This window comes from Nannobrachium achirus, assembly GCF_963921795.1.
Source record: "Nannobrachium achirus genome assembly, chromosome: 9".
Lineage (NCBI taxonomy): Eukaryota > Metazoa > Chordata > Actinopteri > Myctophiformes > Myctophidae > Nannobrachium > Nannobrachium achirus.
Window position 1 is genome coordinate 62542795 of NC_137818.1, and position 14301 is coordinate 62557095.

General features: G+C 42.2%; 1 protein-coding gene across 8 annotated transcripts in view; it reads left to right on the forward strand.

Annotated features, from left to right (window-relative positions):
* The window catches only part of LOC308291166 (uncharacterized protein), a 184640-nt gene extending 179748 nt beyond the window's left edge, over positions 1-4892 (forward strand). For 3 of the 8 annotated variants that reach the window (XM_080733116.1, XM_080733115.1, XM_080733117.1), the window contains exons 3-4: positions 1924-2175; positions 4466-4892. In XM_080733116.1, coding sequence (XP_080589242.1) covers positions 1933-2175; positions 4466-4867 — 645 coding nt within the window. In that variant the 5' untranslated portion in view covers positions 1924-1932 and the 3' untranslated portion in view covers positions 4868-4892. Of the gene's footprint in view, positions 1-1923 lie in introns of all 8 variants that reach the window. The other 5 variants (XM_080733119.1, XM_080733118.1, XR_013962317.1 and 2 more) reach the window with 4 other exon arrangements.
* The last annotated feature ends 9409 nt before the right edge of the window (positions 4893-14301 follow it).

Here is a 14301-nt window from a genome sequence, read left to right on the forward strand (position 1 = left end):
TGCAGTAGGTGAGAACTATTGCATGTACAGGACAGATAAAACCTGAGGGCCGAATTATCATGTGAAGCTTGACCAATCCTCAAAGTATCCAATCATCAGACCGGGAGGGACACTACACACATATTCTGGACGTACAGGACAGATAAAACCTGTTCATTCTGAACTGAAATGGCCATATATGGACATGGGACACACATTTTGCTTTTTGAAAAAGCCTATTCATTCTGGACTGATATTCTGGACGTACAGGACAGATAAAACCTGTTCATTCTGGACTGAAATGACCATATATGGACATGAGGTGACAGACATTTTGTTTTTGAGAATGCCTGTTCATTCTGGACTGAAATGACCATATGGACATGAAACACACATTTTGTTTTTGAATAAACCTGTTCATTCTGGACTGAAATGACCATACCGGTATATGGGCGTGGGACACACAAAGCCACTCATTGGAAGCGGCTTTCACCGCTTCAATAACAAAAATACAAAAAGAAAAATGCAATTGGAAATTGCAAGTGTGGTTGCCGACGTGACTTTCTGCAGCAAGCTAACCGTCATGTGAAGCTCGACCAATTGATTCCCACTCCCATTGATTCCCTATTGATTCCCACTCCCATTTTGATTCCCTATTCAATAGGGAATCAATAGGGCCTATTGATTCCCAAGTGTGGTTGCTGTATATATTCTGCAGCAAGCTATCTGTCATGTGAAGCTCGACCAATCCTCGAGCTAGCACCACTCCCCCTTTGATCTCATTGGACTTATACTCTATAGCCCTTACCCGTTCAAAGATATGAGCTCCGAAATTATTTGCAGTGTGTGGGTTATGGGATGTGACTGTGCACCATAGACTGTAGAAAGATATGGACAGCCCGACACCATTGCTTTCTATGCAGCGAAAATTAGGTTTTCTTGTCCCTTGTATGGGTGACGCCATCATTGTTTGAAAGGTACCCCAGGAATCATAAGGAATGCTATTGGCTGCCAACGGTCACGTGGAATCGCAGGGATACATGGGAGAATGTGGTTGGAGCCTCCCGAAATACAGCACACGAAGAAGAACACAGCCGGCTGGTATCAGCTCCTCCCCCCCTCCCCCCCGCAAATCTATCATCAAGTTTAACATAAATGGGACCATATTTGCTCAAAACGCATATCATGGTGATTGAAAGGGATTTTTTCACTAGCGACAGGAACCATAAAGTACTGAGGAGAAATGCTGTGACAGACACTCACTCAGACAGACAGACAGACAGACAGACAGACACTCACTCAGACAAGCATTTGGAAAATTATATGTTTGATTGATAATGGTGATGTCACCAAGAATGCTGCTTCCTGATTGGCTAAAAGTTTATCCAGGAAATTAAGAAAAAGGCTGCACTAGAACAATAGTGTGTATAGTTATAATAAGTATAGTTATAATAGTTATATAGTTATAATAAGAATAGAGAGGACACCAGATATCCCCGCCCGTCCACTTGCATTGAGTTGCTCACCCAGCGCATGAAGCGTACTTCCGCGTTTGGAAACGCCTCAGAAACGTGACGTAGACAAGTGGGGCCACTGTGGCGCATTTTGCGTCATAGTTTGTGTTCATGGACGCGCTGGGGTTCAAATTCATGAACAAGCACTTCCGGTATGAATTAATGGCAGCAGGTGTGTAAAGATTCTAATTGTAGCCTATATATTTTTGTTGTCTAAAAATAATATCAACTTCATCCCATGATCTGGCCGAATGAAGAGCACCTGTTTGAGCCACTGTGATTGAATCCAGGCAGTGCTTCCTATTTTTGTTTTTGACATACTGTAATCTTTAGTTTTCTGAACTAAAATGTATCCCAAATATGTTGCTCCCTCCCTCTCTCTCTCTCTCTCTCTCTCTCTCTCTCTCTCTCTCTCTCTAACTCTCTTTAGTAGCTGCAGATGAGCTCTGGGGTGTATCTGGATCCGCCTGTAGGACAACATGCTATGGAGCTCCCACCAGAAACACTGTCTGGGAACTGGGCTGACAACAACAGCCTGCTGTTCATGTTCGAGTTCCACCCTGGACCAGGGCCTCCACAGCCTTCCAGTGATGATGGTTTCGTAGGGACTGGTCCAGACTTGGAGGTCATGCTGCCCGCCCGGTGCAATGTCAGAACGCTGCGGCTCCGCCTCTGCATGCAGGTATAAAAATGATGCCTAAACCAGGGGTTTTCAACATTTTCAGGCCAAGGACCCCTTAGTTGAGAGAGAGATGAAGCAGGGACCCCCACTACCTTTTCATTGAGTCCATATAGCCTCGCTTAGCCAGGCGTACTCATCTGCGAAGAGAAAAGCCTGGTGAAAATATGAGGCAGAGACCGTTCTAGGAGGTGGGGCTGAATTTTCCCGTAAGTTGTATTTTTTTTTCCTGCAAACGTATCCCCCGTTGGAAAAGATCTGGTCTATGCCTCCTGCTCCGTCGGTTGCACTCGCAAAAAAAAAAATCGGATATTTAACCACTTGAACCGTCAATACTTAATAAACTTGACCTTTCACTCTGCACTTAGGTCACAGCGCGAGGCGTTGTGAGCTTGTAGATCGTTGTAGATCTTCTATTTTTGTCTGAAGTTTTCCGAATATGGACACTAGGGTTCAAGTGGTTATTAATATAATTAGAAAAGGAGAGAAAAGGTTTCTATCTCACAACGATTTGGAGGACCCCCTCTAGTAACTAGGGGTCCCGGACCCCCTGTTGAAGACCCTTGGCCTAAAGGCATGTCACTCAATGAAAATAAACTTTAAGCTGAAAAAAAAGTTCACTTGACACTCAAAATGGTCATTCGAGTCACGCCGTTCCCATGAAATATGAGATCCACATGATTCAACTGTTTTACTGTCCACAGAGCAGTTATCATTGATTATGATCTATATATTTTCTTTGGTCTGTATAGGCACAGGAGCAGAACTGGCTTCCTGACCCACTGGGGTTACTGGACCCTGAATACATTCTGCTCTATGCCAGGGGTCAGGACTGGTATGAGGTCTACGATGACTATCAGATTGTACGGACGTTAGACATCCCATGGTCACGTGACGCCAGCGTGTGTGATGTGATGACGTCATCAAACGATAAAGTCGACTTCAACTCAACTTTTTACTGAGTCGAGTCGACTTGCTAAAATCACAAGTCGTTAATGCCCTGATAGCATTACAGATCTTGCACTCGAATCCCTTGATCTTGCTTCTAAGTTCTGCAAATGGCAGTATGGCAGCTGCATACCCCTGCCATACCCAATTGACACCCCTGGCAAAGAAAGACCACAGCAAAGCTAATGGTGAAATCACAACAGAGGAGGGGGACACACAGGCGTTTCACGGTTCTAGTGAAGAAACTGACGGGGCCGCGTACTTCAGCACGCAAACCTCTCCTCATGTAGGGCTGTCACGATTATGACATTTTACATGGCGATTGTCACTCGAATAATTGCGATTAACGATTTAATTGTGTTTTTGTCGTTGACAATCACATTTCTGTTGGGCTTTTAGGCTTTGAAGTTGCACATGGTAGATAGATAACCTAAATATACAAAGAAATGACTGACATATTTGACAACTTTATCTATCTATAAATGCGAGAAATCTCTGTCTGCGTGTCTGTATGTAATCCGCGTATCTCGAGAACCACCGGCTTCAGATTCGGCACACGCGTTCCGCCCCACGGCGCGGAGTGCAGTGCCAGGCCTCGACCCCACCCAACGCGCGGTTTTCCCGAACCGGGGCGAAACGTTCAGAATCTCCTTATGCAGAGCTGATTGTTGACATCAGGCTGTTCCGGAGGAAATTGGCGCAAGCGCTGACTCACTGTGACATCACTTCATAAAAGGCATCACGTATGCCACATGAGTCAATGGGCATAAATGGACACAGGCAAACAGATGGTCAAAACAGGTCCTATGACAACAGGCATAATGGGGTTTGCATTAAAGGGGGAACCGGCACTGTGTCTGCAACACAGTCGGAGGCACAGACACAGAGATCTCCATAATGGGCATAAAGGGACACAGACAAACAGATACAGAGATCTCCATATATGGGCATACAATGGATGCAGACAGACAGATACAGATATCTCCATATATGAGCATAAATGGACAATACGGGTCCTACAGAGATCTCCACTCTGACATCACGTACACCACATGAGTCAATGGGCATAAATGGACACACGCAAACAGATGGTTAAAACAGATCCTATGACAACAGGTATAATGGGGTTTGCATTAAAGGGCGGGGCATACATTCCCTATTTACATTGTTCCCGAGTTGGCCAGGGCGCCGACTAGACGCTCAGGCGCCGACTAGATGCTTCTAGTACTTAAAAAAGAACATTGATACAAGCTCACATCGCGTTGCGATGCGACGTGACGCGTTGTGAGCTTGTAGATCTGCTATTTCCACTATTTTTTACTAAAAAAAATCTATCTATCTTCAGGTGTCTTCTTCAACGGCAGCGGACAATGTCAACCTGGAGATAGGCGGCCAGTGGAGGGGACCGCTGAGAGAGAAGCTGCTCAGACTGTCCGCTCCCGCTGGCACACAGAACACTTGTAACAGTCAACAGCAGGACGCACAGGCCGTCTCACTGCCTTCGGCCCCGACGCTGACTGTTCAGCCTGCCACTGACAGTGAGGCAGAGCAGAGCGCAGATGAGATAAGCAATCAAGAGGATGGTGACATGAGGCCTCCTGCAGGACTGGAGGCTGACGCTGACAGCGAGATGAATTCAGAAGCGGTTATACCGCCTGACACCAGCAGTGGGCACTGTTCACCCACAAGAGATTCCTCCCAGACTTGTGTACAGTCCATTATTGTGCAGTCTGACTGCTTTGTCTAGACCAGGGGTCTTCAACGTTTTCAGGCCAAGGGCAAAAAATTGTTTTTCCAAAATCTTCCTGATCCATGTTGATGACATGAGTGTAGACATGCTGTGTAGTGATTTTCGTGATTTTAGGGCAAAATCTGTAGGAGCAGTGTCCAAAAATGTGTTTTTAAAAATCGGCCTGAAGGTGGCGCTATATGGGACAGATTCATGTTGATGGGATGAGTGTAGACATACTGTGTAGCGATTTGCGTGATTTTAGGGCAAAAACTGTAGGAGCAGTGTCCAAAAATGTGTTTTAAAAATCGGCCTGAAGGTGGCGCTAGAAGAGGGCCATGTGAGAAATGAGGGGTGGGGTCTCCGCGTTGCCTTGGCGGACGAATAAGTACCGGCCCCGGCTCTCCCGGACGCTCCTAGCCCGAGTTACGGCATTTTATGTGAGCTGCAGTGGAGGGGGTCCTCCACTGGGGGCGCCACCACTTTTGCATCCGTTCTGGAGCACCAGGAGTGGGTGGTCCCCAGGAATTCCCCGTGAGCAGCCCCGTTGGGGTGGTCATTTGGTCATTTTTGCACATTTGGTCATTTTTTACACCTGGGGGGTCCCCCCAAGCTCCGGGGGTCCTTGGAGGTTGTAGTTTGGCAGGTAAGGAGTGTGTGTGCAAAATTTGGCATGGATGGGGGCAACGGTTGTGGAGATATGAACAGGGCAAAAGTGTGACGTGTGACGTGTGACGGAGAGACAGACAGACAGCCGGTGGAGGTTTTGGTAGTAAATGCGACCTACGGTCGCAATAAGTAGCTTTTACCAATTATAGAGGGTTTAAGTGGTACCGGATACGCAGCTCGGCAAATAAAAGGTGAATTGATCCCAGTGCATGACGGGATCATGCACTAAACCAAAGTCTTTGTATTGGTCCTGTGATGTGATGCCGTTACTTCCGAATTAGGGGTGGGCGATATGGTGATAATTATCGTTGAGACGATACAATGTCTCCACGATATGCCTTTTCAGAGGTATCGTCCTAAAAATCCTGTTTAACCGTTAATACAGAGATTCATTGCAGAATTCAATTTAAACCTGCATTTTGGTCTAAATCAGTAGTTCTCAAACTTTAAAATGTCAAGGTCTCATGGGTCCATTTGGTTTCATTTGTATACTGTCAGAGTTACATACTTGTAAAGTTCAATTTAGACCTCCCAAAAGGACCCCAGAGAGTCTAGTTTTTGTTAAGTAACTTGAAAAATAACCATAAAAACCAAGTGAAAAAGAATTGTGATAAAATCGTGTAATGTGATACAGCTTGGGAAAATATTGTGATATTGTATTTTTCCATATCACCCACCCCTATTCCGAATTGTATCCAACGTCGATAAGCTCATTCATTGAATTTAGATGTCACCAACCGTATCAAGGCAGAGATATCTTATCGTCTGGTTGTGCGAGACGAATGGCTTTCTATATCGCATAATCTTCGTCAATAATAAACTCTTTGCTTTTTTTTGTGTGTATCTATATTCAAGGTGACCCCTAAAGATCACAAGTTAAACAAATATCATGCCTGGCTGTGGCAGAACCACGAGCAGCTCGGAATCTGAAACGTCATAAACGGAGGACAAACCTTCAAGAGACTTTGTGCGTAGTCTGTTACATCACTGCAGAAATGAAATGATCCAACAATTATGTCCTATTGAACTCCTCTCTGAATACCTCATGTTCGGAGGTAGTGTTTGCATCTCTTTTTAAAATTTTAACGTTGATTAAAGATGTTTTTCTACTTTAAAAGGTTTGATCTGTTATTATTGTCGATATAAATCTTGTTATTATGATCAAAGCGTTATTATACTATCAGTCTGTTATTCATGTATTGATGTATCATCTACAGCAGTGGTTCTCAACCTTTTCAGGCCATGACCCCCATAATAATCATATTTTAAGTTGGGACCCCCCCACCCTGACGAGCACTAAGAGTTGAAGCATTATATTTTGTATAACACGGTTCTATTGTGAAACTAGCAGATCACAACGCCTCGCGTTAAGAGGCGTTGTGAGCATGTAGATCGGCTAGTTTCACAATTTCTGCCTCTAATATTTCACAATTTGGCCAATGTTTAATTTGTAATTTTAGAGGTACTAAAAAGTCCTTAAATTGTCACTTTTGAAATGTGCAGATACCCTCCATACACTTAAAGTTTATGTTGGTTTGTTTACTGTTGAGTGAGAAAACAACGTTGCACATTAAGTTAATTATCTGGGGACCCCGCAAAATAATTTGGGAACCCCCCTGGGGGTCCCGACCCACAGGTTGGGAACCACTGATCTATAGTATATATGTACATACCTACAAGAATCAAGAGGGGTTAATTCATCACTTATGCAGCAAGGTGTCAGTGTGACACAACAGCAATACAATATACAAGATAATAATAGAGAGAATTCTGTATTGTAATGAAACAACATGGTGACAAACATAAGTACACATAAAACACACGCTAACCCTCTTTAAAAACCTTAAAGGGATATTTCACTTTCAAAAAAACTTTTGGTCATTTTATCGTTTATTCAGGCTTTTATTTGCTGGCTTCTTTTCTCCATGTTATATTCCTTGGCACCTAAAGACTCATTCAGATGCAGGCATTCAGGTTTCTCTACAGCAGGGGTTCCCAAACTTTTTTGTCTCAGGGCACCCCATGAATGTATTTTTAATCCGAGGCACCCCTACATTATAATTTTCACTATATTTATAGCATATCGTTGTTGTCGGGTGGAAATCTTGTATGTCCAAAACCGTTCGTTTTGCATTTATCATCTATAAAATGTACTAAACTAGTGAAAACAGCAGATCTACAAGCACACTGTTTGTAGATCGGCTATTTTCACTAGTTTTGTGCAACAGTCTTGTATGATGAAGCAGGGCTTTGCTTTACCAAAAGACACATTTGAAACTTGGAGATACAAGATTTCTGCCTGACAGTGACGATATTTAGTGATTATGTTGCGAGGAAAACGTTGAGATTTTAGCCATTTTGGTTAGAACTGACTGAAAATAACTTTGTACAAGTTTAAAATGATACTAAATAATATTTTTTCAAGTGTCCAAATAAATTCCAAATATCAAATGATCTCAGAGTGCCCCGTCACCCACTTTGAAAATCCTTGCTCTACAATATAGGCCTACACATACAGTATAAATACATATATCTTTACACTACATAATGTAATTATGTAGCCTATTTCAGTGTTGTTTTTGACAGCAAAATTTGATTTAGTTTTAGTCATAGTCTTTTGAATAAAATGTCATTTTAGTTTTAGTAATAATTTAGTCACCTGAAAAGTATTAGTTTTAGTCTAATTTTAGTTGACTATACAATTTTAGGCGACTAAATCTACAGTTGATTTAGTCGAATGAAATGTATCTTGGCAGGCCGATAGCATCGTAATGACTGATTTTACACTTGGTTGTTTGCTGAAAATAGCAGATCTACTGCGACACGTTGTGAGCTTGTAGATCTGCTATTTTCAGCACGTAACACCTGAGAGCAACCAAACATAAAATTACTCTCTTCTCCACTAGTCCCTCCCTAACGTTTTAGTCTAGTTCTTATTTTGTTGACGAAATCAATATATTTAGTCTTAGTTTTAGTCACACACAGCTTAGTTGTGGGCTCGCCTATAGGCGAGCACACTTTAGTTATTGTCATTATTGTGGGCTCGCCTAAAGGCGAGCACACTTTAGTTATTGTCATTATTTATTTATTTATTAGTGTGGTTGCCCTTACAGGGCAACACACTATAGTTCTAGGGAAACTTTATTCTTTATTAGTGTGGTTGCCCTTACAGGGCAACACACTATAGTTCTAGGGAAACTTTATTCTTTATTCTTTATTCTTCTAGATAAACTTTTTTTCGGCGCGTTTCACAGCCCACAGTTTTTGCGCCACACACTCGCGCCATATGTCAAATCGACCGGTTTCATCGGGAATCGAGTGCTTATATTTTGCTAAGAGAAAAGTTGTATCGTTTAATTGATATGAATTTATTAGTGAATTAATTTTCCCCATTGACTTGAATGGGAAAATGCAAAAACTCACATTCAAATATTTTTCTCTCGCAAACCATAGGAGCTACAGTTTCAAAACTTGGAGAGGAGATTCATAATTATGGCAAGGATTATTGAAAAAATAAATACATCACTTGGCCTCATGGTGGCGCTATAACAGCCCACCTTACGTTTCGGCCTGTAACTCTTGAACCGTAGGTCGGAAAATAAAAATTATTTTTTCCCTGGATTCCTTGGGTCATGACGCATCTCCCCATATAGGCCACGCCCATTTGCGTCAGGATAGATTTTCCACCATTTTGAATTTTCTTCAAAACACACTTTTTGCTCCTTTTCCCACATATTTTCTCCAAATGTCACAAAAATCGGTACACAAGATCTCTGAACCCACGCGATAAACATATTCAAGCGATATTTCGATAGTCCATACCGTTCGTCCGGAACACGCTTCCGAAGTTAGCGAGAGGGGCCCGTTTTGCCAAAAATAGCCATAAATCATAAACGAAACATCCAGTCAACACCAAATTTAAACCACAAGTTGCGGGTGGGATATTCAACAAATCCCCAAAAGCATTTCCACTTCGACCCTTAGGGGGCGCCAAAAACGCACAAAACGTAACCGTTTCAGGCCAAAACGCGTTTTTCAGGGGGAACAACCCTCTCAAAACGAAACACAAACGATCTCGGGAGCGACGTGACAACATAATCGTCTTGCAAAACTCGTGGGAGGGGGGCGGGGCGAGCAACCACACTCGCAATTTCCCAAATTGCACATTTTCTAGTTCTTTATTCTTCTAGATAAACTTTTTTTCGGCGCGTTTCACAGCCCACAGTTTTTGCGCCACACACTCGCGCCATATGTCAAATCGACCGGGTTCATCGGGAATCGAGTGCTTATATTTTGCTAAGAGAAAAGTTGTATCGTTTAATTGATATGAATTTATTAGTGAATTAATTTTCCCCATTGACTTGAATGGGAAAATGCAAAAACTCACATTCAAATATTTTTCTCTCGCAAACCATAGGAGCTACAGTTTCAAAACTTGGAGAGGAGATTCATAATTATGGCAAGGATTATTGAAAAAATAAATACATCACTTGGCCTCATGGTGGCGCTATAACAGCCCACCTTACGTTTCGGCCTGTAACTCTTGAACCGTAGGTCGGAAAATAAAAATTATTTTTTCCCTGGATTCCTTGGGTCATGACGCATCTCCCCATATAGGCCACGCCCATTTGCGTCAGGATAGATTTTCCACCATTTTGAATTCTCTTCAAAACACACTTTTTGCTCCTTTTCCCACATATTTACTCCAAATGTCACAAAAATCGGTACAAAAGATCTCTGAACCCACGCGATAAACATATTCAAGCGATATTTCGATAGTCCATACCGTTCGTCCGGAACACGCTTCCGAAGTTAGCGAGAGGGGCCCGTTTTGCCAAAAATAGACATAAATCATAAACGAAACATCCAGTCAACACCAAATTTAAACCACAAGTTGCGGGTGGGATATTCAACAAATCCCCAAAAGCATTTCCACTTCGACCCTTAGGGGGCGCCAAAAACGCACAAAACGTAACCGTTTCAGGCCAAAACGCGTTTTTCAGGGGGAACGACCCTCTGAAAACGAAACACAAACGATCTCGGGAGCGACGTGACAACATAATCGTCTTGCAAAACTCGTGGGAGGGGGGCGGGGCGAGCAACCACACTCGCAATTTCCCAAATTGCACATTTTCTAGTTAGTGTGGTTGCCCTTACAGGGCAACACACTATAGTCCTCGGGAAACTTTATTTATTCTTCTAGATAAACTTTATTTCGGCGCGTTTCACCGTCCACAGTTTTTGCGCCACACACTCGCGCCATATGTCAAATCGACCGGGTTCATCGGGAATCGTGTGCTATTATTGCGATAAGAGAAAAGTTGTATCGTTTAATTGATATTAATTTATTAGTGAATTAATTTTCCCCATTGACTTATAATGGGAATCACAAAAACTCACATTCAATTATTTTTCTCTCACAAACCATTGGGGCTACAGTTTCAAAACTTGGAGAGGAGGTTCATAATAATTTTAAGAATTAATTAAAAAATAATTACATCATTCGGCCACATGGTGGCGCTATAACACCCCACTTTACGTTTTGCCCTATAACTCTTGAACCGTAGGTCGGAAAATTAAAATTATTTTTTCCCTGGATTCCTTGGGTCATGACGCATCTCCCCATATAGGCCACGCCCATTTGCGTCAGGATAGATTTTCCGCCATTTTGAATTTTCTTCAAAACACACTTTTTGCTCCTTTTCCCACATATTTTCTCCAAATGTCACAAAAATCGGTACAGATGATCTCTGGACCCATGCGATAAATATATTCAAGCGATATTTTGATAGTCCATACCGTTCGTCCGTAACAGGCTTCCAAATTTAGCGGGAGGGGCCCGTTTCGCAAAAATCAGCCATAAATCACAAACGAAACATCCAGTCAACACAAAATTTTAACCACAAGTTGCGGGTGGGAAATTCAACAAATCCCCAAAAGCATTTCCACTTTGACCCTTAGGGGGCGCCACAAATGCGAAAAACGTAACCGTTTCAGGCCAAAATGCGTTTTTCAGGGGGAACAACCCTCTCAAAAGTTTTCCTCGGGGTCCCGGAGGCACATCCCCGCCGCTCACGCCGGGGCGGGGCGGGCAACCACACTCGCAATTTCCCAAATTGCAAATTTTCTAGTTTCTATACTAGATCAAGTAGACCAAAAACTTCGGTTCCGTTCTACTCCTACATACTTAGTGAGAAAATGAAAATAAAAACATCAATGTGTTCAGTTTACAGTGGCGAAGTGTGCTATTATTTTCTATAGCAATCGGCCAAATGGTGGCGCTGTAGGAAGCCTTCGAAAGTGCGATCTTTGAACAGGTATAGCTCATGCTGTGTTTGAGGTACAGCCATGAAACCTGTATACACGTATGCGTCTCCTCATGCCGAACAACTTTTACCCTCTAACTTTTGACCTCTGACCTTTAGGTCTCCCACAATTAGGAATAATATGAAAAACAGTAAAAATCTATCTCCTCCTGGGATTTTTGCGATACGCGCATGAAACTTTTTTCACATGAACTTTGGACCAATACGGTCAAACTGTCTTCACGGATTTCTTTTAAAGTGAAATATAATTTTTTTAATAATTCAATCAATATTGCGGTTTTATGCAAATTATTCTTCGGCCTCTAAATCATACATGCAAAGTTACACGTTCATGGCATTTGGCAAAGATGTGGAGGGTTAGTCAAAGTATCACTGAAACCAATTTTATTCCAATCGGCCAAAGGGGGGCGCTATATGAAGTGTTTGAAAATTCAAACTTCAAACGGGCATAAGTCATGACTTGTTTCGTTTGAAGACATGCAACTTGTTACACGCGTGCTTTGACTCAAGCGGAAGACATCTGTGTCATTGTTAAGTAAGCTCCGCCCTTTGATTTTCCGCCATTTTGAGCAGTTTGTAAAACGCGTAAACCCGCTTTTATTCTGGAATTTTCGCTCCACGTGCACAAAACTTTTTTTACGTGAACTTTGGACCGATATCTAAAGATCTGTCAGATCGGATTTCTTTAAAATTGAAACATGCTTTTTTAAATAAATTCAATGAATATTGCAGTTTTATGCAAATTATTCTTCTGCCTCTAAATCATACATGCAAAGTAACATGTTCATGGCATTTGGCAAAGATGTAGAGTGTCAGTCCAAATATCACTAAAACCAATCTTACCCCAATTGGCCAAAGGGGGGCGCTATATCATTTTGAGCAGTTTGTGAAACGCTTAAACCCGTTAGGATTTTTTTTTTGCAATTTGCATGAAACATTCTACACACAATCTAAGGACCTTTATCTAATATGCCGATGAAGTGCACACACACAAAAAAATAATAATAATGAATATAGCTGCAAGCAGCGATAAAGTGGCCAAAGCCAAAAACACCTCAAATCATGAACACAGCCTGCAATGTGCGTGAAATCTTGCAAGCACATTCCCAATAGGTCAAGGAACAGATACCACCCTTCTTACATTGGCCTGTTATAGCGCCACCAGCGGGTCAACTTTTGCACAACACATTTTTGGAACAAAATGGACCAATCTTTGACGTCAGTAACGTCAAAGAGAGCACTGCCTGCGATCTTGACATTTTGTACTTTTATAGCCATTGTTTTCTGGCTTGAAGCGAGCCCACAATTGTTTCGAAGGAACAATATTTTTCTAGTTTTTATTTAGTATTCATTTAGTTTTCGTCAGTGAAAAAACAAACATTTTCTGTCATAGTTTTAGTCAACGAAATCAACACTGGCCTATTTATGCACGAATCAGTCCCCTTGCATCCAAGCTCTAGAGAGCCATCTTCTGACAGTTTCTTGGCGGTTGCGGTAGTTGTGACAGGTGTGCTAATTCAGGTGATGGTGTTAGCCTACACTCTGGCCCAGTTTTGTCTTTATGGGTGACCGATCTCCACGGCAACCGTTGCCACTGCAAAACACTCTTCAGTGAGAGCATAGGCTTTTGGGACTTAATATCTAACTAGCTATAGAAAGTGAGGATTAGATTAGATTGTATATTTTGTTACAGAATTTAAGTTATACTGTAGTTTTGTTAAGTTTAAGCAAGTGTATTGGATTAAGGAGAACGTCATCTAGGAGCTGACCATGTTTTTATTCCTAAGAACTTCATTGCACAAAGCCTGATTTAAGAGACCTCAACTACGCCATGAAACTCCGTAAGGACGAGCTTTGGTTTTTCTATGTGTTGCTGGTGGAGTGTTTTAAGCCATTTAGGTTTAGAATTATTTAATGCTTTAACTATAGAAACATAGCAGATATACTGCGAGCTTGTAGATCTGCTATTTTTGAAAATTCGTGAAAATGTGTGCAAATCTTTGAATATTATGTATTTTTAAGCAACATTTTTAACTCAAATTTTGCCTCGGGGGGTCCCTGCCCCTGGAACTAAATATTTTGAGATGGGCGTCCGTGGCCAAATACATATCATTTTGGGGGTCCTTCATGGAAAAGTTTGAGCACCGCTGACATAGAAACATAGGTTTTTCAAAAAACCTTAGAAGGATTTGAAATATTCAAAGACTGTGAGCTTGTATATCTGCTATTTTTCAATAGTTAAACACAAAGTAATGCGTAATAATACGTTCCCATGGGGGGCCCGCCGTGAATCCTTGTACCCAGGGCCCAGAATGTGGTGCGACACCCCTGGGTTGATTGATTGACTTTCTACTTTTTTTTTTTTTACCAAAACCACAGCTTCTCTCTGTGTGGCCGCCACACCTGTGTCGCTTCGTCGCACCACGCCTCCTGCGCGTCAGAGTCGATGCCTGATGG